This window comes from Pelobates fuscus, chromosome 12 (genome assembly GCF_036172605.1).
Source record: "Pelobates fuscus isolate aPelFus1 chromosome 12, aPelFus1.pri, whole genome shotgun sequence".
In the NCBI taxonomy this organism is placed as follows: domain Eukaryota; kingdom Metazoa; phylum Chordata; class Amphibia; order Anura; family Pelobatidae; genus Pelobates; species Pelobates fuscus.
Window position 1 is genome coordinate 120,232,107 of NC_086328.1, and position 25,275 is coordinate 120,257,381.

Consider the following 25,275-nt stretch of genomic DNA (forward strand, 5'->3'; position numbering starts at 1 on the left):
TTTTATTTGTTATTCCCTGTGCACCAAATGTATCCTCTTTTTATTACTTTCTATCCTTACCCTGTCTATGAAAACAGTAAATTTCCATTTATGACCTTTATGTTTACATACGATGGCCCAAAGGGTGATTTCATTGCTCACAGACAGGAGCATTGCGTTTCTCAGAAATTGGCACTGAAATAAATAGCCGTACCCATACCCTACCTTGCATAACAATATCGTTCGACACACCTGTGGGAGAACCCAGCTGCCTTCTGCAGGTATCAGGTGACTAGTGTGCCAAACACAGAAAAGAACTAACCTTTCTCCTGTGATGTGGAACAATTTTTGAAGTTTAAAGGGGCACTAGTGCAACAACACAACTTCGGTGGATTTGGCAGGTTTTGGCCTCGTTAATATGCTGCATTATTTTGAATACTCAAATCTAGGTTTTTGCAAAAATAAATAAATTAATAATTTATAATAAATTAATTTTAAAAAATCCACCATAAGCCCTTCTTGTTAGCCTTGTACGCTCATTTAAGAGAATGACTTCCACCTTCAGTACTGAATGAGCTGAGCTGCAGGAGACATGCACCATGCGTTACATAGAGAGGGCACCCCAGCAGACCTATAGTGAGTATATTACAATTTACTGCATGTCTGTCTGTTGCTTCTCTGACTTCTCTGCAACTTCAATATGTTGTTGTGGATTAAATGAACCATCCTGTGGCTTACCTAAACTCACATATTATTGCAAGATCTGTTCATTATTTCAACGGCCAGATACTAAAAATTAAAACCGCACTGTATGGTGGGTGAATCCATCTGTGCATTATCTTTTGTAATACATGTCCAGGTCTGCCCAAGATTAGTGGGATAGCAGCTGCTCATAGTTCTGCGTTGACATATCAACGTTGGACATTTTTTATTGACTGAGAGTGTTAGCACACTGCAGTGGTTATGGTGCCCGGAGTATGCATTTCACTTCACTAGCTGCCCTACCCTCGTCTTTACCATAAAAAAAAACATGTCATATGGAAGATACATCCCAGCGAGCTATTTAATGAGGAAGAATGATACTAACTCTTCATTCTTCTGACATTCCTAAACTATCATTTTCACATAATTGCGCGATTCCCATATATATATCCACACAGATACACAATATTCCTGTTTTTCAATTCAGATTTTTTTTTATTTTTTTTATTTTTTTTAGACCCAAACATTGATAAATGGCTTTGGCTTTGTTCTGCTCAATTAAGAAAACCCAACTTTTATTCTACATAAACAATGTAAAACTGTTAACGGGACAGCGCAAAGCTCAGCCGCAGACTAAGTTAATTAGGAATGTGCTTCGTTTAATATAATGCACATGGGAAAATATACAGGGAAACATGAGCAGGCCAGAGAGAGAAGGCAGCCCATGGAGTGTAACTACTTCACATAGAACAGATGTCCTGGTTTATATTTACAAATTATCTGTATTATTAAAAGTCATAGAGACATATACAAGACACCTGTATCCTATCTGGACAATCATTAAAGAAGCTCTGTTGGAAAAAAGAAATCTTGTATTTTAAAAACTGCCAACTGTTGATCATGTTTAATATTTAGCAAGCTGTTTTTTTTGTTGTTTTTATTTTTCCAAATGTAATATTATATTTGTAGCAATTGGTCCCTGACAGTTTAGTTTTGGGTATTGTGAGCACTCTGCATCATCAGGAAGCTCTTCAACTGGATTCCATTTTTGTTACTCCGTATATCCATCCATCCATTACTCTGGCTGCCATTTTGCTCTTGCCATAGGCATGGCTAACGTGGGAGCACAGGGTAAAGTAGTCGAGTGCGGAGTTCTTTGACTGAGACAATGAACTGCATGTCTGAAATTAACATTTTAGACCAAAATAGCCAAATTCGAAATAAGTTCTCCCAATTGAGATATTTCTTTCAGCTTGGATAGCTAAACGTAAGACATGTCATTTTTAAATATATATTTATGAATAACATTTAAATCTATTTCAAACAGTCTGATATAAAAAAAATGAAAAAAAAAATACATATTTGGAAAATGAAATTTCAGAATCAAACGCAGGCCTTTTTTAATGTTCATGTTTACCAGTTGTCTTTGGTATTGGTGAGAAGAACCATTATACAGCGTTTAATTAGGTCGTAGCACATTTCCTGTGGGATTTTCGCCTGTTCTGGGCATTCTTCACATATAAAAGTGTTGGTTTAATTGCATTCTTCAGTTCCAAGCAAAGATAATTGAGAATGTGTTCTGTTAAGACTTTTGATTTTGCGTTGTTTAAGCCATTATTTGGTAGATATGGAGGCAAGTCTTTACCATTGTGGAAATTCTATTTTTTACCAAGCTGAAAATTCCACACAACGCTAATAAAACATTTTTTTAAATGTATGTGTGAATTGACCGCTCATTCTTTAAAAGTCCATCAACTTTCCAATAACAGCCCAAGATTGGAACAGTTGCACATCCAATAAATGGGACAGTGTATCAGTTAGTGTTCTGTAATAGCAATGGTTTTAAAGGATCACTATAGGGTCAGGAACACAAACATGTATTCCTGACCCTATAGTGTTAAAACCACCATCTAGCCCCCATGCGCCCCTCATGCCTCCATAAATATAGCAAAATCTTACTGTATTCAAGCCTGAAGCTGTAGATCTGCATGCTGTTTGCCTCCGAAAAACAAGCAGTCTGCTGACATCATCAGAAGTGGTAGACTGATCCAATCACAGTGCTTCCCCATAGGATTGGCTGAGACTGACAAAGAGGCAGATCAGGGACAGAGCTAGCATGATTAAAACACAGCCCTGGCCAATCAGCATCTCCTCATAGAGATGAATTGAATCAATGAAGCTCTATGAGGAAAGTTCAGTGTCTGCATGCAGAGGGAGGAGACACTGAATGTTTGAATGCATTTTAGGCAGCCATGACCCAGGAAGGATCTCTAACAGCCTTCTGAGGAGTGGCCAGTGAAGTTATCACTAGGCTGAAAAGACAGTGTTTACAGCAAAAAGCCTGAAGGTAATGATTCTACTCACCAGAACAAATTCAATAAGCTGTAGTTGTTATGGTGACTGTTATGGTGACTATAGTGTCCCTTTAACCCTTGGCAATAAATTGGCCATACCTCTGTCAACCAGCGTTAAAGGGTTAAAAGGATGATTCTTTGTTTCACTATTATAATCAATTAATATTAATTTAAACACGGCATAAAAAAAACTGCGATTTATCTAAGAAGAAATATATATTGCAGATCAGCAGCAGCGAGATTTAAATTATATACTTGTTAGAGGGATTTTGGCATACTGATCTTTGGTCCAACATCAGAAAGTGCTGGGAATGTGTTCTTGATCCGACAGCAGGCTAATATTTATTTAGGAAGTGTGGGTCATCTTGTAAGATCTGGAATAATCGTTCCTAATCCACAGTCATTGTTTTATGTAGCCTCTGTGTTACTCTAGGGGCCCACTGGAATAGCTGGTTTTACAGCAGGACAAAGCTGTCTTGGCTCCCAAATCTTCTTTAAACCTTTTGAGATTCAGAGAGGTGGGCAACAATTTGGACATGAATGTTAATAATAGATAGTAAAAGCATCCCATACACAATGTAATTAATAATGAAAGTTACTGAGATTATTAGAGGAGATGGCAAGGAGGGATGTACTGAGGGATGCTGGGAGCAATGTAACCGAGTACAAGGATTGGGCAAGGAGTCCCTTTTTAATAGGTTCCCTTCCAATCTCGTGTATTCATGGAGAACATTTTTTTCTGCATTGCAATGCATTCACTATAGTGCTGGGAATACAAACATGTATTCCTGTCATCGTGTTTAACTATTTAGGTGACCAGCCCACTCCGATCGCATGGGAAAGGTGGTTTTACACCCCTTTTTCCCCAACGCCAATGCCGCTCTCACAATGGTTGGACCTGCCTGGCCATGCATCTCAGCTTGATGATCTCAGCCAATCATATTCCTTCCCATTTGAAAGCATTGGGAGGCTGTTGTGCATGTGCTGCAAAACGGTACCTTGCGCCAATCAGCATCTTCTCATCAACTGAAGCAATGACTCTCTATGGGGAATGTTTAGTGTCTTCATGCAGAATGTGGAGACACTGTGCAGTACTGACCCAGGAAGCACCTCTAGTGGCCGTCTGAGTGACTGCACCTAGAGGTGTTACTGCGCAGCACTGTTTTTACATAATTAAGTAATTTTATTGATTGCAATTTGGGGGACCTCCCTGACAACCAAGGCCAAAAGTCCAGAGAATTTAATTTGCTGGCACTATATTTAAAGGGACACTATAGTCACCAGACCAACTACAGCTTAATGTAGCTCTTCTGGTGAGTATAATAGCTCCCTTCAGGCATTTTCAGAGAAAAGGCAGTGTTTACATTGCCCCTAGGGACACCTCCAAGTGCCACTCCTCAGATGGCCACTGGAGGGGCTTCCTGGCTCAGTGCTGCACAGTAAGCAGCCCTGCCGTTCAGCGTCCCCACGCTCTGCATGGACAGGCTGAATTTTCCTCATAGAGATGCATTGATTCAATGCATCTCTATGAGGAGGTCCTGATTGGCCAAAACAGCATTTGACCCCGCCCCGTGCCGATTTTAGCCAATCCAATGCTTTCCATATGCTTTCAGTGTGTGTGTGTAGGGTGTGAGTGTGTGTGATAAGAAGGCTAGGGTTTTCTTTTTTTATAATATGCTTTTTAAAATGAATATTCATTATGTCCTACCTCCCTTCTTACCTTTACTGAGGGAGGAGGGGGGACACTTCTCCATCCCTATTTTTCCAGTGGGGAATCCCTGGTGGTCCCAGTGGTGAGAGTAAACTCTAGCCTGCAGCTTCAGGCTAGAGTTCACTCTCGCGAGATTTGGAGCGTTGCCGTGGTAACCGCGGCAACGCTCCATGCTCGCGAGAGGAGGACCCAGGGGAGCTGCAGGCTGAGCTCCCAGGTCTTCTCTCCCTCCCTCCCCTGCCGGCTGCCAGCATAGTGCCTGCGGACGGGGAGGGAGATTTCTGATTTCCCTCCCCGGTCCGCAGGCACATTGCAGGACTAGCGCCTGCATGTGCTGACAGGGGAGAGGGAGACCGTCGATTTTCTCGGGGGGGGGGGGGGGGGGGGGCAATTGCCCTGTTGCCCCCCCCCCCCCCCGGATCCGGCACTGTACATGGGGGGTACTGTTTTCAAAAAAAAAATTAGTGAAAATTAGTGTTTCAAAACAGTAAAACATATTACAGTGATGATATTGTCAGTGAAAGTGACTGTGTTGGACTTTTCACACACAAACGGCACTTTCACTGATGATATAATTGTTGTAATACATTTTACTGTTTTGAAACACTAATATTTGTGTTCAGTGAAGTCTCCCGAGTATAACAGACCCCCCATGTACAGGTTTTATAGTGGTTTTGAAAGTTACAGGGTCAAATATAAGGCAGTTTTTTCACATTGAAATTTGCCAGGTTGGTTATGTTGCCCCTGAGAGTGTATGGTAGCCCAGGAATGAGAATTATGATGGCATACCATTTGCAATAGTAGACAACCCAAGGTATTGCAACTAGGGTATGTTCAGTCTTTTTTAGAAGCCACTTAGTCACAAACACTGGCCAAAGTTAGCGTTCATAATAGTTTTTGGCATTTTTAACACAAACAAATATATAATTCTAATTTATGCCAATGTTTGTGACTAAGTGGCTACTAAAAAAGACTGGACATAACCCATATTGAATACCCTGGGTTGTCTACTTTAAAAAAAATATATGGTTTGATGCGGGTAAATTACATTGGTCGGCTTAAAAAATGTCCCAAATAGGACATGGGTGCATGATGACCAGCTGTGAAAATTCCAAGTTGGAAAACTGGAATGCGCACCGTCCAAATAAGGTCTTTTAGCCCCCAGAGAACCCGACACACCTATACATGAGGGGTATCACTGTACTCAGGAAATGTTGCTGAACACATATTGGCAAGAACACACCAATTTTTTTTTTTTTTTATGTGGCATAAATTGGTGGTAAAATGGTTGCATTGAAGGGTCAAAAATACCCCAGGTTTAATACCTTAAGTTGTCTCCTTATAAAAAATATATACATGTGAAGGGTTATTCAGGGATTCCTGACAGATATCAGTGTTACAATGTAACTTGCGTTAATTTTGAAAAGAAAATGGTTTGGAAATAGCAAAGTGCTACTTGTACTTATAGCCCTATAACTTTCCAAAACAAAATCTAAGAACATGTTAACATTGGGGATTTCTAAAGTCAGGACAAAATTTAGAAACCATTTAGCACAGTTGTTTTTTGGCAGTTATAGATGCGTAACAGATTTTTGGGGATCAAAGTTAGAAAAAGAGTGTTTTGTTTTAAATTGTTTTCATCATATTTTATAATGTTTTTTATAGTAAATTATATATATATATATTATGAAAATAATGTTATCTTTAGAAAGACCCTTTAATTGCAAGAAAAACTGTATATAATATGTGTGGGCACAGTAAATGAGTAAGAGAAAAATTACAGCTAAACACAAACACCGCAGAAATGTAAAAAACAGCCCTGGTCCCAAACGGTAAGAAAATTGAAAAGCGGTCTGGTCACTAAGGGTTTAAAGACACATTACTGGGAGTAAGTATCACTGATGTGAAGAGGAACAGTGGGATTTGGGCTAAAAACAGGGACTGTCCCTCCTTAATAGGGACACTTGGGAGGTATAGGGATACCCCAATATGAGACTTCAGCCAAATGATTCTTCATACTCTATGACAGGGGTGGCCAAAATGTAGATTCCCAGATGTTGTAAAACTACAAATCCCATGATGCTTTGCATGCTTTTAGAATGACAAAGCATGGAAGTTGTAGTTTTAAAATATATGGGAATCTACCTTTTCCTGCTCTTTGACGTTTCAGAAACCAACCTCTTTAGAAAAACTTAAGTAATATTGGCCTTTTTCTATTTCCAGAAAACTATCGCCTCTCTTGCTTCCTACCGTAAGCCACCCTTATTTCCTACGTTTTTTCATTTTCTTTCTTTTCTTTGTTTAGAAAAGGAAGCACTTTGAAGTAATTAGTTTCAATACGTTTCTTTTTTTAACCTTTAAATAATTGCTTTAAATGAAGTTATCCTTTTGTTTTCTTGCCCTCTCTATAGCCGAACGATTTCCTTACGAAGACAAAACTCGAAGAACACACGCTCCACATATCCCTACCCTAATGAGTGCATCTATCATCGATTTCCGACTTCTGTCTAAGAGCCACATTCAGCATTTTAAAGTTTAGCTTCTTTTAGAACAGGGGTGAGCGACCTCTGACCTCTAGCTGTTCTTAAACTATTTTCTCAGGAATCTGTTCTAAGCCTTTAGAAGAATTCTGCATAGCCAAAGTTGGGCCCCACTTTTCAAGGAAGACCACAACATCCCACCAACTGAGGCAGAACAATGTCTTTTTGTTTTCTTTCCTCAATTTTACTGCATTTTTCCCCTTTTCTCTTAAAAAAATTATCTTTATTTCAAATTTTGATATTGAACATTAATGCCCACAGACAGTACCATTACAATACATTAAGGTGTGTCTGATATAGCTTTTGCACGTTTAATAAGCCTTTGAAGTTCATGGAGGATATAATGTTAGCATATTAACATCCTGCACGTATGTACATCTTAAAGGAACACTATAGTCACCTAAATTACTTTAGCTAAATAAAGCAGTTTTAGTGTATAGATCATTCCCCTGCAATTTCGCTGCTCAATTCACTGTCATTTAGGAGTTAAATCACTTTGTTTCTGTTTATGCAGCCCTAGCCACACCTCCCCTGGCTATGATTGACAGAGCCTACATGAAAAAAAAACTGGTTTCACTTTCAAACAGATGTAATTTACCTTAAATAATTGTATCTCAATCGCTAAATTGAACTTTAATCACATACAAGAGGCTCTTGCCGGGTCTAGCAAGCTATTAACACAGCAGGGATAAGAAAATCTTAATTAAACAGAACTTGCAATAAAGAAAGCCTAAATAGGGCTCTCTTTACAGGAAGTGTTTATGGAAGGCTGTGCAAGGTCACATGCAGGGAGGTGTGACTAGGGTTCATAAACAAAGGGATTTAACTCCTAAATGGCAGAGGATTGAGCAGTGAGGCTGCAGGGGGCATGTTCTATACACCAAAACTGCTTCATTAAGCTAAAGTTGTTCAGGTGACTATAGTGTCCCTTTAATCTAGAAAGAACTGTGTATTTGTTCGTACACCAGTACCTTATAAGTGGAATTATGAAAATACACTAAAAGGGTTATTAAAGGAACGCTATAGGGTCAGGAACACATACATGTAATCCTGACCCTATAGTGTAAAACCCAGCATTTAGGTAGCTTGCCCCCCCCCCCCCCCCTTAGCCCCCCTAAAAAAGTTTAAAACTCACCTTATTTCCAGCGCCGCGCAGGTCCGCCTCCTTTGTGACATATTTAAAATGGCCCATTTTTAGCCAATCCATTTGGCCAATCAGGACCTCCTCATAGAGATGCATTGAATCAATGCATTTCCATGAGGAAATTCAGCACTGAACGTCAGTGCTGCATTTTAGGCAGCACTGACCCAGGAAGCACCTCCAGTGGCCAAATAAGAAGTTGCCACTTGGAGGTGTCCGTAAAGGCAATATAAACACTGCCTTTTTTCTGAAAAGGCAGTGTTTACATGAAAAAGGCTGAAGGGAACTAATATACTCACCAGAACAACTACATTAAGCTGCAGTTGTTCTGGTGACTATAGTGTCCCTTTAACTACAGTGAGAAGTGTCAGGAGTTTGTGGTAATAAAAGTACATTTCAAATTCAAGCCCAAAATAACCAAACTAGAAAAATTCACCAAATCAGTTATGCTTCTGGTTCCACTACTTTGGCCTTAAATTTGATATTTACTTCGAATTGCCATTGCATTCCTGATAATTCTTCCATTAGCGAATGTATAATAAATATCTATACGGCTGTAAGATTGGACTCGGCTCTAAGCAGTATACATTTAGAATGTTGACATGAAACTTTTGAGCGACAGCTGTCACCATTCACTAGAAGCAGGCGTAGGCAACTTTAGGCACTCCAGATGTTGTGGACTACACCTCCTATATTGCTCTTGCAGCCATAATGCTGTCAAAGAATCATGGTACATGTTGTCCACAACATCTGGAGAGCTGAAAGTTGCCTACCCCTACTGAGTGATGCTGCAATGACAATGTGTTCATTGGATTGAAGTTTAAAAATGGAACACTACACCCCAGTTCACTTGCGTGCTTATTTCAAATGTTGTTACTTTAAATTTTTTTAGACTACATTCCTCATCATCCTAAAACAGATTATAATACTTGATGATTATAATGCCATAAAGGCTCATGTTTAAAGGATCACTATAGGGTCAGGAACACAAACATGTATTCCTGACCCTATAGTGTTAAAACCACCATCTAGCCCCCTGGGCTCCTCATGCCTCCATAAATATAGCAAAATCTTACTGTATTCAAGCCATAAGCTGACAAGGAGGCAGATCAGGGGCAGTGCCAGCATGATTCAAACACAGCCCTGGCCAATCAGCATATCCTCATAGTCATAGAGATGAATTGAATCAATGAATCTCTATGAGGAAAGTTCAGTGTCTGCATGCAGAGGGAGGAGACTCTGAATGTTTGGATGCATTTTAGGCAGCCATGACCCAGGAAGGATCTCTAACAGCTATCTGAGGAGTGGCCAGTGAAGGTATCACTAGGCTGTAATGTAAACACTGCATTTTCTCTGAAAAGATAGTTTTTACAGCAAAAAGCCTGAAGGGAAGGATTCTACTCACCAGAACAAATTCAATAAGCTGGAGTTGTTCTGGTGACTATAGTGTCCCTTTAAGTGCAAACTGTTGTTTTTCTACAATTTGACAATAAATACGATATTCTAGGTAGCTCGAGTTTGCAGAAAATGTCAACATATGTATTTTACAATGTTAATCAGGGTGTGACCTTCTGCATAATATTTTCTGTGGTATTTTCACTCCATATTATGATCATCTTCAGAACGTATGCACAACTTAATCAGCAAAAGCACACATTTACCAGCAGAGGAAGTTGGGGAAGAAAGCAAAACACAACATATATCTCAATGCTCTCTTGTATAAAGGGTTAAGTTCCGCTTTGTGGTTTGTAGGTGGCGGTTCCTGTATCTCTCGCCTCTGCCAGAAAGACAAAGCTTTCTAATTCACCTTCTTACAGCGCTCCCTCCTCTAATACAGAGATAGGGTTTCATGTAAAATAAAGGCTAAGAGTGATCGCGAAAGGGTAGTATGTACCTGGAGTAACTCTCTGTTAGAATTCATTTTTTATTAAACGATTGTTATATTGTGTAGATTTTTTAGAGTTCTGTCTAAAAGTAAACATTCTAAACTAAAGCAAGAGAAATATGAAACACAATGTACACACGTAGATGTGTCTCACAGCAAATAAATATGATGGCTGTATTGTGTACCGAGAGTGGGCACAGGACAAAACTGGCAAATTCCCTGTGGGCCAGTTGATTCATGCCTCATGGGAGCATAAAGAAGCATCTGGGAGATTCATGGTCACACAGACAGTGCTATCAGGGCTGGGATTCCCTGGATAAATTTAACTGTACCGATAATCACACTCTTTTAGATTGTAAGCTCACGGGTCTACTTACATAGAGCTTTGTATAAAAGTGCTGCAAAACTATAACTATAAAGCTTTCTGTTTGGATAAGAACTTTCATTTTTATATATAGTCTGAATATAATCTCTGCTAACCCATCCTACCTGTGATAGGTTGGCTGTCGGATGCCTGCCCCCTTCTCAACATTAAATTCGAGGCTTGACATCATGTCCTGAGCCCCACGTCAGAAGTTGAAGTCACCTGTCATAGTTTAAAGTTACATTCCATGCACCGTAATTCCTACAGCCAATTGGTGTGCCCTGAAGTCCTCCAAGAGTACGTAGTTCTGCCACTTTGCCACCACAGCCTTCCCGTCTGCTGAAAACTCTGCCATTGACCTATGTCTAGCAGTGGAGGGCTGCACTCATTGGTTGAGAGTGCTCAAAGGCCCCTGTAGGAACTATCAGCACCAGGGTAAGTCGCTATGAGCACCCACCAGCAGAACTCAAGTATATTCTTTAATAGTTCTTAATTGGTTTGACTAATTACTCAGAGGCTGCCAGGGCACTCCTTGCTCAAAACCACAACAGCGGGCCGAAGTAGCTATAGTGCTTGGAATGTTCCGTTAACTCATAAACATGAGTTGTGGTCATTATAAACATTGACTATGGAGCTGACAATCAAACTGGACTAGGATATCAAATGCAAATTTACCTTTTATCTTTTCGATTGCCCTTTAAGTGGGTAAGCTCCACCCCTGCTCTCCTTTGATAGTAGTTATTTATCTATTTATTTATAAAGCCTTTTACCAGGAATGATACATTAAGAGGTCCTGGGATGGTGGGATATTGCTGACATTAACGGGTGAACTAATTCAGAGTCTCACACTGATACCCGTATCCCAGTGTAGTGTATGAGTGTATCACACAGCTCTGTATGTGGATTGACCTGTGCCCACAATTCGAACTGAAACGTCAACCTTTCTCTAAAACCGCACCCACAGAGGCAGAACAGTACGCTGTGGTTATGTGCAACCGTGAATCATCCGGGTAATGCACTATTGGTGCTTCTCACACCTTTATATAATTAAAATTGAGAATTATGGTGATCTAGCTCACAATGTCCTCATTAAACTATTATTCATGCACATCAATAAATCTTGCTTGAAACTCTCATGAATGTCTTTACTTTCTCTAAAGAAGCACTTCTGCTTAATCCAAGGCAAAAACAAAGTTTGACACCACAAGTCCCACTTCCCTCTGCTATTATTTTGTATTCTTTTCAGTAACTTTCTGCCTGTGACATGTCCCCAATCCCTGGTCTTTCTCTCTCCCTGTGCCCACCTCGTGTATCTCACAACCAAGAAAAACCCTGTACCCTCGCTAATAGCATACCCACACAAAGCTGCCCCCTTCTCCTGTGCCCTATGGAGTCATTTCTGTTCGTGGCCTTTTTATATCTATTAGGGTTATTCACTCAAGTGAGACATTTCAGGAATTCAAAATTAATTTCAATTTTTAAACCGAAATAACTAAACTGGAAGCATAGTTTTTTTTTTTTTTAATTCTTTATTTTTGTTGTGCACAAATTAACAGATAGTTTCAATTCGTCACAGTAGTGGTAAACTGATATATGGTGTTTCAACATACAGTGCATAATGTGACATCTGAGAGTTCCGCACAGTTTTTTTTTTTTTAAATTCAGGAACAGAACATGCATCAAAGACTAAACCTTCATGACTAATTGCTACTTGCAGTGTTATGCGGCATAAATATGATGGGAGTGTGGCAAGCTGCATAATATTATGACTAGTTAGAGCTGTGGCCCATGGCCCCATGTGTAAAAGTCGATAGGTAACCAGCAGTATATAAGAAACAACATGGCACGCGTCTGGCACAGAGGAAAAGAGAGTGAGGCAGAGTGAGAGTTATGTGTGAGTGTGAGTGATTGTACATAGTTTAACATTTTTGCTCGGTCGCAATCACAGGAACAGACAGTGTAGTAACCTTCACGTTAAACGTAACTTGGTATATGATCAGGCAACACATTTGTAAATTCTATCAAAGGGGGTTGAGCCAGTGAGAGAAATATAACATTCTGCTTATGTGCATTACTGCCGACTGCGTCTTGAGTCCCTATGGTAGAGGTCTGGAAGCTATCGTGGTAGAATAGGGGTATGCCAAGTTACCCGGGCACAATGAGTGACACTAGCGATTTTGCAGTGGGGACAATTTGCGCCATTGCCTACCTGAGGAAGTCCCTCGGCCATATCGCCTATTGTCGGTTAACCCGGTGTGCAGGAAACTCATATATAACATGCAACCTGACTAGGTGCTGATGGTCGGCTATGCCGCGGTAAACGCTCTGACTAAACAGCTTGGTTAGGCCGTCTCCAATAATGCAAGACCATGATAGGAAACAGTATCCTAAGTTTAGTTACGTCTATGTGGGTCAGAGTAGGGAAGCATAGTTTTTTAACTTAAATTCCTGATAATTATCCCTTTGGTAAATATACCAGTAACAGTTGCAATCTTCTGTTCCTTACTGAAATCACACTAATATCCTCAGCCACTACACCCCCTCACCCCGCTGCTTATAATCCAGTGTAGATTCCGTTATTTGGAATAATAATTCGGAGACACAGAATTACCTGGAAAACTACTTTACTGAACCAAATTAAAGGGTGGATTAGGTCTTCCTAACTTAATTATGGATTGCTATGCAGCACAACTAGCACAGATAATCTGGTACAGAGGTGCTGGATGACCTGGAATGTACTGTTATGGGTTCCAACTGCCCCCAGTTATATATTTTGTTAAGAAAACCCCAAAAGACCTTACGGAGGACAGGCTGCCCAGCAATTCTTAATTCATCTTAATGTCTGAAGAGACAGAGCTCGCCTCAAATTTTTTTTTACTATAAATGCCTTTTTCCATGTCTCCAATATTGCATTAAATAGAAATTCCTTCTAGGTTGTGTGCATGGGGCTTAAATGCAGATATTTTAAACATTTATTTATTAGATTTGTAGAAACAAGTCATACTGTGGGTTTTTTCAGTGCCTTCAGATATGAGAATTTATTTCCAATGTTAGTAGGTGGCCACCAAGGAACTTACGTTCTTTCAGTGTTTATGTGACAAGAGCTCATCTCAAAGGTGTTTTTATATTGTTAATTTGCAACTAGATTTGCTTTCATTCCAAGGCTTAGGGTAACCTGAACTACGCCCAGCAATGGTATTGATGATTTCAACCAATCCAATTGGCAAACTTTGGAAGGCTAGTGCACATGCGCAGGAAATCACTGTGCTGCGTCCAACAGCATCTTCTCACAGGGATTCATTGATTCAATGCAGCTCTATGGGGAGTGCTCAGCGTCTCCATGCAAAGCGTGGAGGCACTGAATGTCGATCCTGCAATCTTTGCAGGACTGAACCCAGGAAGCTGTTCAAGTGTCCGCCACAAGAGGTGGTTATAGGCAGCAGTAGAAATACTGCTTTTTCTCAGAAAAGACCGCATTTTCATTGCTGATGCTGCAGGCACAAGCTATTTGCTCCAGAATTGCTACGTTAAGCTGTAGTGGTTCTTGTGACTATAGTGTCCCTTTAAGCTTTTCAGAATGGGTGAACAACTGACCAATCTTAGTTTGCAAGGTACTGCATCGTTTCCTGCAGATGAACAATGGAGTGATGCAGTAATGTATCTCCATATGTGGTGGAGCTGTCCAGTGATTACTGACTACTGGAAGCAATTCTAAATTTACTAGGATGGCATTTTCAAAGACCTTTTAAACTGTACCAGGGATCTTTCTCATTATCCAGGTCGATCAATGGATTCATCGAGACTTTCAGGGATTCTAATTATGTATAATGATAAAAATCAGTATTGCTGCCGTTACATTGGCTCAAACCATTAGTTCCCACCTTACGTAAAATTCACGCAAAACTTAGGGATAATAATCTTATGGTCTCCATTGGATGATTTCACCAATCCGAATTAGTACAGAGCATTCTGATTAAATTGTGAGGTGCCTCCTACCTTTCTTTGAACATCTTTTTTAATGAAACATATGTATTTGCTGGTTTAGAGAGACAGAGATAGGTCACATGGAATGAACAGTCATTACCTTATTTGTGTTTATTATTTGCATAACATGACACTAATGTTTATGCATTTGTTGTCATGCTTAAATTAAATAATTACAAAAATGTCAAATGTTGGTTGATGAGAATGGGGATAATTGTCAAAAACAATTTGACTCCAGAAGAGGATGTGATGTGAAATTCACGTTTGAATAATGAATTGGTTTGTGGACAATGGGAGCTTGGTTGATGGAGTTGCATAAAGCTGTGAGGGATGAGGCTTCTAGAAATGGAATGTTGATTATTGACGCTTGTGATCAGTCGCTGTACAGATTGGGGTATTTCCGAAGTAGAATATTCTATGGTTGCCAAGGGTGGAGATTAGTCACAGGAGGTAATGAGGTTCCAATGTACTTCATACAATTTGAATCTGATTCAACCACTGAAAGACAAATTGTTCAGATGCAAGCAATTTATCAAATATTTGCAGTGGAATCCTTCTCATAATTACTAGCATTGTGAAACAGACTCTGATGCCACCACTACTTCTCTTTATTAATTCTGTGCTTTCTGTGTTTTGCTGAGTTATTAGAAATGTAAGTTGCATACCGTAACTGTCCTGTTTTGTGCCATTTTACTCCAGAGGACCACAATATAATCATAGGCCGTGGCAGAGCGCATCAATGCTTCCTCTAACCAATCAGAGGCCAGCAAAGAAAGAAATACTATGGATAAAATGTGCAAGCAAAGACAAAATAATATATATGAGTTTAAAAAATGATTAGATGAATGAGAGCAGAAGAAGATTAGATTAGAAGAGGCGGGAAGGAACAGTATGAGAGATAGATGGATAAAGCCCAGGCCCAAAAAAGAAAATGATTTTGAAATAACTGTGAATAGTAATACAGTGGTATTAAGTAGAGTGCTGTGGTGTTAAGCAGAGTGCAGTGATGTAAAGGAAGGGGCAGTGATATTAGCTAGTGTGCAGTGATGTTAAAGGACCACTCTAGTGCCAGGAAAACATATTCGCTTTCCTGGCACTAGAGTGCCCTGAGGGTGCCCCCACCCTCAGGGACCCACTCCCGCCGGGCTCTGGGGGGAGGAAGGGGTTAAACTTACCTCTTTCTCCAGCGCCAGGCGGGGAGCTTTCCTCCTCCTCTCCTTCTTCCTTGCGACGTCATCGGCTGAATGTGCATGCGCGGCAGGAGCCGCGCTCGCATTCAGCCGGTCGCATAGGAAAGCATTTAAAATGCTTTCCTATGGACGCTTGCGTGCTCTCACTGTGATTTTCACAGTGAGAAGCACGCAAGCGCCTCTAGCGGCTGTCAATGAGACAGCCACTAGAGGTTTTGGAGGCTGGATTAACCCTCAGTATAAACATAGCAGTTTCTCTGAAACTGCTATGTTTATAATAAAAAGGGTTAATCCTAGAGGGACCTGGCACCCAGACCACTTCATTAAGCTGAAGTGGTCTGGGTGCCTAGAGTGGTCCTTTAAGCAGAGTGCAGTGGTGTTGAGAAGAATGCAGTGGTGTTTAGACGAGTGCGGTGTTATTAAGGATAATGCAGTGGTATTAACAGGGTGCAGTGGTGTTGACTAGAGTGCAGTGGTGTTAGGATGAGTGTGGTGTTATTAAGGTTAATGCGTTAAGTACCGTGCAGTGGTGTTAAACGGGTGCAGTGGTGTTAGGCAGGGTGCAGTGGTACTAAGGATAATGCAGTGGTGTTAATACATGTGTGGTAATACTAAGGGTAATGCAGTGGTGTTAAGCAGGGTGCAGTGGTGTTAAGACAAGTGTGGTGATACTAAGGGTGATGTTATGGAATCTGATGGCGCTATATAAATAATAAAATAATAATAATAATAATGCAGTGGTGTTAATACACATGTGGTAATACTAAGGGTGATGCAGTGGTGTTAAGCAGGGTGCAGTGATATTAAGGTGAGTGAAGCAATGAATGAAGAATTGTTACGGTTAGTTTGCATTTTCGGATGAACACCCCCCAAACAATGAGTGAAAACAAAAACTAGTGAAACAAAACTATGTGGTAAACCAGGTACTGAGCTTTGATTACCCAATTATGGGCTAAATAAACTTTGCAAACTATTAAAGCACAGTGATACCACACCCATTAATCATTGCTGTGTCTGGGACTGAGTAATAGAGTGAATGATACAGGGTTAGACATCAAGCTCAGAAAGTCTGCAATTCCAATCCGTCCCATCCTTTATTGTCCACAGAGAGACTAATCTTGCTGGGAATTGTAGTCCACATTAGCTAGATGTTACCCTACTTATGGGAGGAGGGAGTATGGGGTTTGTTTATACTTGTATTTGCTGACAAACTGATCGAAGTAAATGCTGTGGTGAGAGCTGTATAATTGATTCCTGAAATACACCTAAAGGCATCCAGCATTACAATGGGACTCTGTTTCTCCATCACCCCCTCCCAGCTCCAGCCCCGGGGCCCCCAGGAGCTACACACATGCACAGAGCACACAATCTGCTCAGGACAGATTCTTTACACAGCAGAGGGCATCTCTGGTTTAACCCTTGCCTTGTCACATCTTCTGGCTGCACTAACGACATTTTAGGGTTAATTCAAACGCCATCCATCTTCATCCCCAAAAAAACCTTCCATATCTAAGGGGGTGTGCTATATACCCTTCCCATCACTGAAAGGGTTAAAGTGAGCAGTGCATGCACACAGGGGGTGGACAAAGTATAAGGGGCACTCAGTCAGAGAAATTTCTCTAAAACACTGTACATATTGTATGTAGACAAGCTCCAGCAAGGAATAGCACAGCCATGCTCACATGATACTTAGATTATAGATCTATAACATTCTATTACATAGCATGTTAATAATGCAGGGCTTTGATTGGGCCTAGCACAACACGAACCCTGTTATTAAACGTTCACTAACAGAAACTGGAGCAATCATTACGAAAACGGTTGAATGCTCCCCCTGATCACAGTGGTTTTAGTAGTTATTGTTCCACCTTTAGGACTTTTTCTCACTTTTTTTACTGATATATATGGTAAATCTGAAATGTCCCCATTAAAAAGATCTTTTTTAATACCATTATCTCTACAGCCATGTGTTAATATCTCTGTGTTTATAAACCGCAACATTTATAGTGACATTGCGAGGGTACGTCGTTTACGAGTAGTTAGGATTATTGGCTATTTATGGTTAGGGTAAAATTATAATTAGGGAGATTAGGGATACCAAACTGTCTGAGAGTTATAGGAGTTAGAGTACAGATCATTTTCAAGGCAGGTACCCCATAACACAGATTCAGTAAACCTAGGTCCCTTCTAAGAGCCCTAACTATACATAAACCTATGTAGGGTATACGGCTGTACCCCACATTAACACAGCACCACAAACACTGCAAACACACTTGGCATTACCATGGAGTTATTATACCACTACTGCACTTTTAATCTCTTTTAATCCCCACAGTCTGATTTTTAAACATACCAAGCCCAGCATAGAACTCAGAGCTCCATCAGCTGTTCCATGGCCATTTGAAACAGGTAGCCTTCTGGAAGACTTGGGCCCCTCCCACCCCATGCTTAATTCTACATTTATAGATAGTCTCCCACATAACTTTCAACCTCTTGAAATTGACAGGTGCAAACACTGATCATCACACCCTTCCATGCTTTTAACTCTATAGAACACATACCCTCTCTCCCTACAAATAGATATCTCACACACTAATACTATATACTTTTTGTTTAATTTTTGTTTTTCACAATTTCTGTTTTTCATTTTCAACTACACACCTCATACCACTAACATGAATCCAAATATAACCATACTGATATTCTTAATAACCCTTTTTTCAATTCAATTTTGTTCACACCACTACCAGCATAAGCACACACCTCAAACTGGAAAACAAATTATCATACACCATGGCATGCTTTGTTCCTGTAACTTATCTGCTGAGTGCTGGTGGAGAGTTCTAAAAAATAGCCCTCCTACCCCCACCTCACAAAATTATAAAGTATCCCATTCACTATGTGCCCAAACAAAAATTATGTCCAAATTCCTATTCCTTATGTTACTCGCCCTTGCAAATGATGTGGAGTCTAACCCAGGTCCCCCAGCTAATTCTAGTCCTAATCTCCCCACTAAAAAAGGCCTCTCTTTTGTGCACTGCAACATCCGTAGTTTACTCCCTAAACTGGATGCACTGCAAGCCTGGTGTTCCCATTACAAACCACAAATCATTGTGCTCTCAGAATCTTGGCTAACAACTAAAATACCAGACACCGCTATTGCAATACAGGGGTATTCATGTTTTAGAAATGACAGAGCAAAGAGAGGAGGAGGCATTGTTATTTATGTTGACAATTCCATAAAGTTTACCCCTTTACAAAAGCTTAATCCTCCTGCAACTTTTGATTTCCTCTCTGGCACAATTGAGATCCCGTGCAGTAAATCAATCATTGTTGCAGGAATCTACCGCCCACCTAGCTCCCCTGTGCATACTCTTTCTGACATAGCCCATCTCCTTAGTGAAACCATTGCTCAAAACCCTAAAAGTGAACTGTTGGTCTTTGGAGATTTTAATATTGATTGGCTGAATCCTAAAAATAATAGTTCGTGCACCCTTTTTAAGACTTTGCAGCTAACACAATTAATCTCCTCCCCAACTCGCATAAACATTAAAAGCCTTAACCATACCCTGCTAGATTGGATTCTCTCTACTGCTCCTGATAGAATCCAGGAGGCCGGTGTTCTCCCAAACACTTTCAGTGATCACTGTTTAGTGTACTGTGTGCGCAAAATTAAGGCTATTAAATCCGCTCCCAAGGTTAAAATAACAAGGTCCTTCAAAAAATTTAATCTTGAATCCTTTCTAAAGGACATCAAGAACCTCCCATGGCACAGATTAAACATTATCCCGGATCTAGACTGTGCTGTTGAATTCTTTCAGTCTGAACTCCTACAAATTTGGAATCTGCATGCCCCGCTGCGTAAGGTGAGAGTAAAAGGGGCACATATGAACTGGATCACAGCTGACCTCATCCAAATGTACCAGTTTCGGGATTCTTTGTGGTCAAAGTTTAAGCGTACTGGCTCTATGAATGATCACTGTGCATATAGACAATGGCGAAATATATGCACAAAACAGACAAAATTGGCCAAGGCCCAATATTTCTATGACAATCTGAACAATAACATCTCAAACCCTAGAAACTTTTGGAAAGTCATAAATAAACTACAAACTCCCCCAATCCACTCCCAAACCTCCACTGTCAAAGTGGATAACCAAACCCTGCAACTTCCCTTAGATGTAGCAAATGCCTTTAACAATTATTTTGTCGGATGCTCTACTGCCCTGATTGCCAAGCTAATAAATGACACGCATCCTGAAACTACAAATGTGGATCAGGTCTCACTAAATTTGCAAACGCCCAATATAGACAAGTTCACTTTTAGACCTGTACCTGTTAGTGTCATTGAAAAACATCTTAATAATCTAAAAATGAAAAACCAGTCCGGACCTGACCAAATCCCAGCAATGCTGTTGAAGCTCAGTGCACCGGCAATTGCTAAACCCGTCACAACTCTATTTAATGAATCCTTGGTGTCTGGATACTTACCCAAACTCTGGAAGACTGCGAGAGTAGTGCCTATCCATAAAAGTGGTGACACTACCTTGGTTTCTAACTATCGCCCTATATCATTGCTCCCGGTATTGTCAAAAATCTTAGAAAAATGTGTCCATACGCAACTATGTGAGTATTACCAACAATCAAACTATCTTACCTCTGATCAATCGGGCTTTCGCCAAAATCACTCCACTACAACTGCCCTCTTAAAAGTTTGCAATGACATCCAAACTGGCATGGAACAAGGAGACCTAACTGGAGCTATTTTCCTTGATTTTGCTAAGGCCTTTGACACAGTAGACCACGACATTCTACTGCACAAACTCAAAAACTCAGGTATTGGTGATCATTCGCTAAACTGGTTTCGATCGTATGTATCGGAACGCTCGCAATATGTGTCCATTTCTGACAGCGACTCCCTCCCTCTCCCAGTCACGTGTGGTGTTCCCCAAGGTTCCATTCTCGGCCCCCTACTATTTTCATTATTTATAAATGATCTGCCTAATGTCTGCAAATCCTCAAATGTACACATGTACGCAGATGACACGGTAATCTATGCGAGCAATTCCGATCTACCGCAGCTTGAGGCTGTGCTCCAAGACCAGTTTACAGAGGTTGAAAAGTGGATCGCAAAAAACAAACTGTTCCTGAACACTGACAAAACTGTCACAATGATCTTTGGAACAGTACCTAAATTACACAAATTACACAATTCTCAACTATCCATCAAAACAATTTCAAATGGCACACTGACCACAGTCCACTCTTTCAAATACTTGGGTATGATGTTAGACCCCAATCTATCTTTTGGCCTGCACATAGAAAAGCTTGCATCTAAACTTTATCCAAAACTAGGTGCCCTGTACAGAAACAAATCCTGCCTAAGCCCTTCAGTCAAGGAAAAGATTGTACAGCAAATGCTGATGCCAATCATTGATTATGGGGATGTAGTATATGCATCTGCATCGCAATCCTACATTAATAAACTCAACACATTGTATAACTCGTTCTGCCGATTTGTGCTACAATGTAATTACAGGACCCACCATTGTGACATGCTAAAAGAACTAAACTGGCTGTCGCTGGAATCCAGACGCACCCTTCATCTTTCTTGCCTTGTGTTTAAGAGCTTTTCTGGGAAACTCCCACCCTACCTGAACGCAATGCTTTCCCCGGCTGTTCCCACTTCCTACAACCTCCGATCCAGTACCAACACTTTACTTAGTCTACCTCAATATAAAAAGAAAGCAGCCCGATCCTCCTTCTCCTACAGAGCACCGCATTTGTGGAACGACCTCCCGCACAAATTAAAATCTTCCCTAAGTTTAAAGTCCTTTAAGAGATCCATCTCTACATACCTCAAAACAGAATGTACCTGTCATGGTTGATTATATTTTTCCTACCTGTTCTATGTTAAATGTTGTATATATTGTATATTAATTTTGTATTTTATTGTACACTAACTGTAACAATGCAATGATTTGTGGACCCAGGACATACTTGAAAACGAGAGAAATCTCAATGTATCTTTCCTGGTAAAATATTTTATAAATAAAATAAATAAATAATGCAGCAATCCAAGTGTTTCTGACATGACAACTTATCAATGATGGCATTAAAAAAGCTGATTGACACTGATTGACACTTTTATAAATCTCCTCCTATATGTTTTTTTTTTTTTATAACCTATCAAGTTAATTAGATCTTTCTGATGACTATCTGCTAGTACTCAGTTGGTTGTGGACTACAATTCCCATTATCCAAAACCAACATACTGAATTTGGCTAACTAAGGATCAGAGTTTATTAAGCCCACAATAGCTGGGTACCGTTGGTTATTCAACAATAAACCAGATATTCTGTGGAAGAAACATATAAGAAAGAAAATCTCTAGTTGAAGGTGGAAGGGCATGTCTGAGGTTGGGCACATGGTTTCTGAAGAGTTAAGTTGCATCCTCCAGTTTGGGCCCAACATAGGTTACTATGCAGATGTAGCAGGCATTGAAATGCCAACCTGGTGGAATGTGTCAGCCTGTGTTCAGTATTTCTCCCTGTAGAGGGTGCTGCCATAGCTCGACACCCCTGGGAGTCATACCTAATATCCTTTTATCCAACTCGAATCAAGGAGCCACCGCCCTAATTTCAAAATCATAAATCAGTCAGCCAAGGGCTTCCAGACTCTTAATTATTGTTACTGGGAAATGGAAACAAATAAACAGAAACTCCACGACGGATTCCGCCAATTCAATCCATTTCCTATTAATATTAAATATTGGCATTCTAGCATTCCTGCTCATATCTCCTGTGCACATATTGCAAATATCTGTCCCAATTATTTTAACATTCCAATACATCCATATATTTACTTCCCATTCACTAAAGATGAGCTCACTCATTAACATCAGTGAGCAAGAATGGGCAAATTCTTACAACTCAAGTTATTATTATTATTATTTATGAGGCGCCAACCTATTCCGCAGCGCTGTACATAATGCACAGTTGGACACATGGCTGGCTGGGAGTCTAGAATATGATATTACATTACATGCAGATTAGCAGAAATCCATTTTCCCCCATCCTTAAATCCCCTCCCACAACATTAAAGAACAAAACATCACATTCTCATATTTACAAATCTCTAACACCCTGTCTATCTTACACAAACACTCTGACCCCTCACTCTGACTCCCACCTGAGAGAGGTGAGGACATTTTGCTGATGTCCTCTTCATTTTAAACAACAGGAAGCTATGTCTAAAGAGACACTTTTAGAACTTTGCCATTTATAAATAGTCCTCTGTGATTTTCAGAGCCTTCCATCCCCCACTAACATATAGACTCTTTTTAAAACTGTCTCCATTCATTTTATTATTTATTTTACAAAGTAGCACATGTGAGTTCTCTCTATAAATCCTTGCTTTGGATATTAGCCACCCACAGCTGTTTTAGCTATTGCAATTTCCACAATACAACGTTGAGTTTCTCCATACACACTGCAAATAGCCAAGATACTCAGCACCTCTATGCATTGCAGAACTGATTTCAGGAGCACGTGTCCTCCCTCCTTTTCACAACAAAGAGTTCCCCTGCTTTAAAAAAGGTATCCACATTTCTTCCCAGCAGTGAAAGGGTTGAGGGTTGATAAACTCAGCTATTATCCCATCAAAAAAAAAACAATGTCTGGAAAAGCCAGGCTGAAAGAACAAAGAATATCCTAAAAAGGAATGGTATTGCAGTTGTAACTCTGTATATTTCTGCTTGGAACACATAGCTCACTTTATTTAACATCTTGTGATTTTATCAATCACTGGGTCTTTCAGGCTGAGATAAGATAAATAATGGAGACTTTGCCTGCTTTTATGACATCCTTACTATTCTTAGGAGATGTTAAACTGACAGAATGTTTTATACTCCTACATTCTAAAAAAAAAAAATATATATATATATATACATTTCACAATTTTCCATCCTTAGGGGATGTATGGACCAATTTCAAATAATGAGACCAAGTCTCCTGTCTGCAGATACTGTCATGCTTAGAGAGAGGATAGCAGATTCAAACAAGCTCATCAATTTACTAATGTAAAATCGTATCAGAAAAATAAAGATAAACAATAACAATCTCTAGTAAACTGGCTATGAGATGTATCCATCCAAGGACACTAACATATGTCCCAGGGAGATAATGGCATTTTTGGCATTTTTGATCACCTTACCTGTCTCTCCTTGGCAAAAAGTGATCAGGGAACATAATCCAATTGTATAAATCCAAAGCATCCTGGTTATCATCTTGTCAAAAGGCAGATTTTTTTTAATTTAAATAAAACAAATGATAATTGTGGATAACTCAGAACAAAGTGTAGCCACTGTGCAGTAAAAGAAGCTTGTAACTTCGCAGGACTTAATATTACCATTCAAAGGAACAAAGTTGTGTCATAACTGGGAGGGAGTCAAAGTCACACCCATAGAGAGAGGAGAGAAAAAAAACTACAGGCTTTAAGAGGGAGAAGTTTGTCCCATGTGTGCTGTTTAGAGCCCAAGGACTGGCAGAGGGGACTCCCTTTAGTGGAAACTTGCAAGAGTTTAATGAAAAGTAATCTGACACAGGAAGCTTCTGTGTGCCTGCTCTATCCCTGAGATATGGAACAGCCTTAACCCTTCGATGCAAGACGTGCATGCAACGTGATGAGGGGGTGCGTGCTCGCCTTGCTCCAGATGGGCTAAGGAAAGGGTTAAGAATCTGAAAATTCACACCCATAAATGGCAAATGGCAGCATTTGGTTTTAAAAAGCATCTTGTTCTTAAAATTGGCTGTCACACTGTCATTGTCGACACAAAACCAAATTTCATTTTATTTATCTTTCTCACCCAATTATTTCTTTATTGAAAATATTGCATGTTTAACCCCTTAAGGACCAAACTTCTGGAATAAAAGGGAATCATGACATGTCACACATGTCATGTGTCCTTAAGGGGTTAAAAAGATTCTATAGATAAGCCCCACAGTATATTGCTGCTGAATTTATTGACACTTTATAAATATCGAGAATAATAATATTATTAAGCTTTCTTGTAAACAAAACACTACACTCGTGCCACGTTTTGAGATTTTGGACTAGGCAGAGTCAGAGATAATATACGAACCCACATGCATCTCAAACACACTATAGGAAGTCTTACATGACCGTATTCGTATTTGAAAATGTGATGTCATTATGCATAATCTGTGACTGCGCAAGTTGGTTCAGGAAAAAAGGAGACTGGAGATTAAATTGGTATTTATAGTCATTAATTCACATTGATAATATTTGCAGAGATTGACAATATATTTCAGATTTTGTGTACAAATATCACTGTAACACTCTAGCAATACAATTTGAATCGGTCTGTACATTTTAAGGAACACCATAAAGTCAGGAATACAATC

The 25,275-nt window shown here is 39.9% G+C and overlaps 1 protein-coding gene across 1 annotated transcript in view; it reads right to left on the reverse strand.

The window, feature by feature from the left end:
* Positions 1-24,264, reverse strand: part of CD44 (CD44 molecule (IN blood group)) — a 70,264-nt gene extending 46,000 nt beyond the window's left edge. The window contains exon 1 of the mRNA XM_063437894.1: positions 24,065-24,264. Coding sequence (XP_063293964.1) covers positions 24,065-24,137 — 73 coding nt within the window. The 5' untranslated portion in view covers positions 24,138-24,264. The remainder of the gene's footprint in view (positions 1-24,064) is intronic.
* Between the last annotated feature and the right edge of the window lie 1,011 nt (positions 24,265-25,275).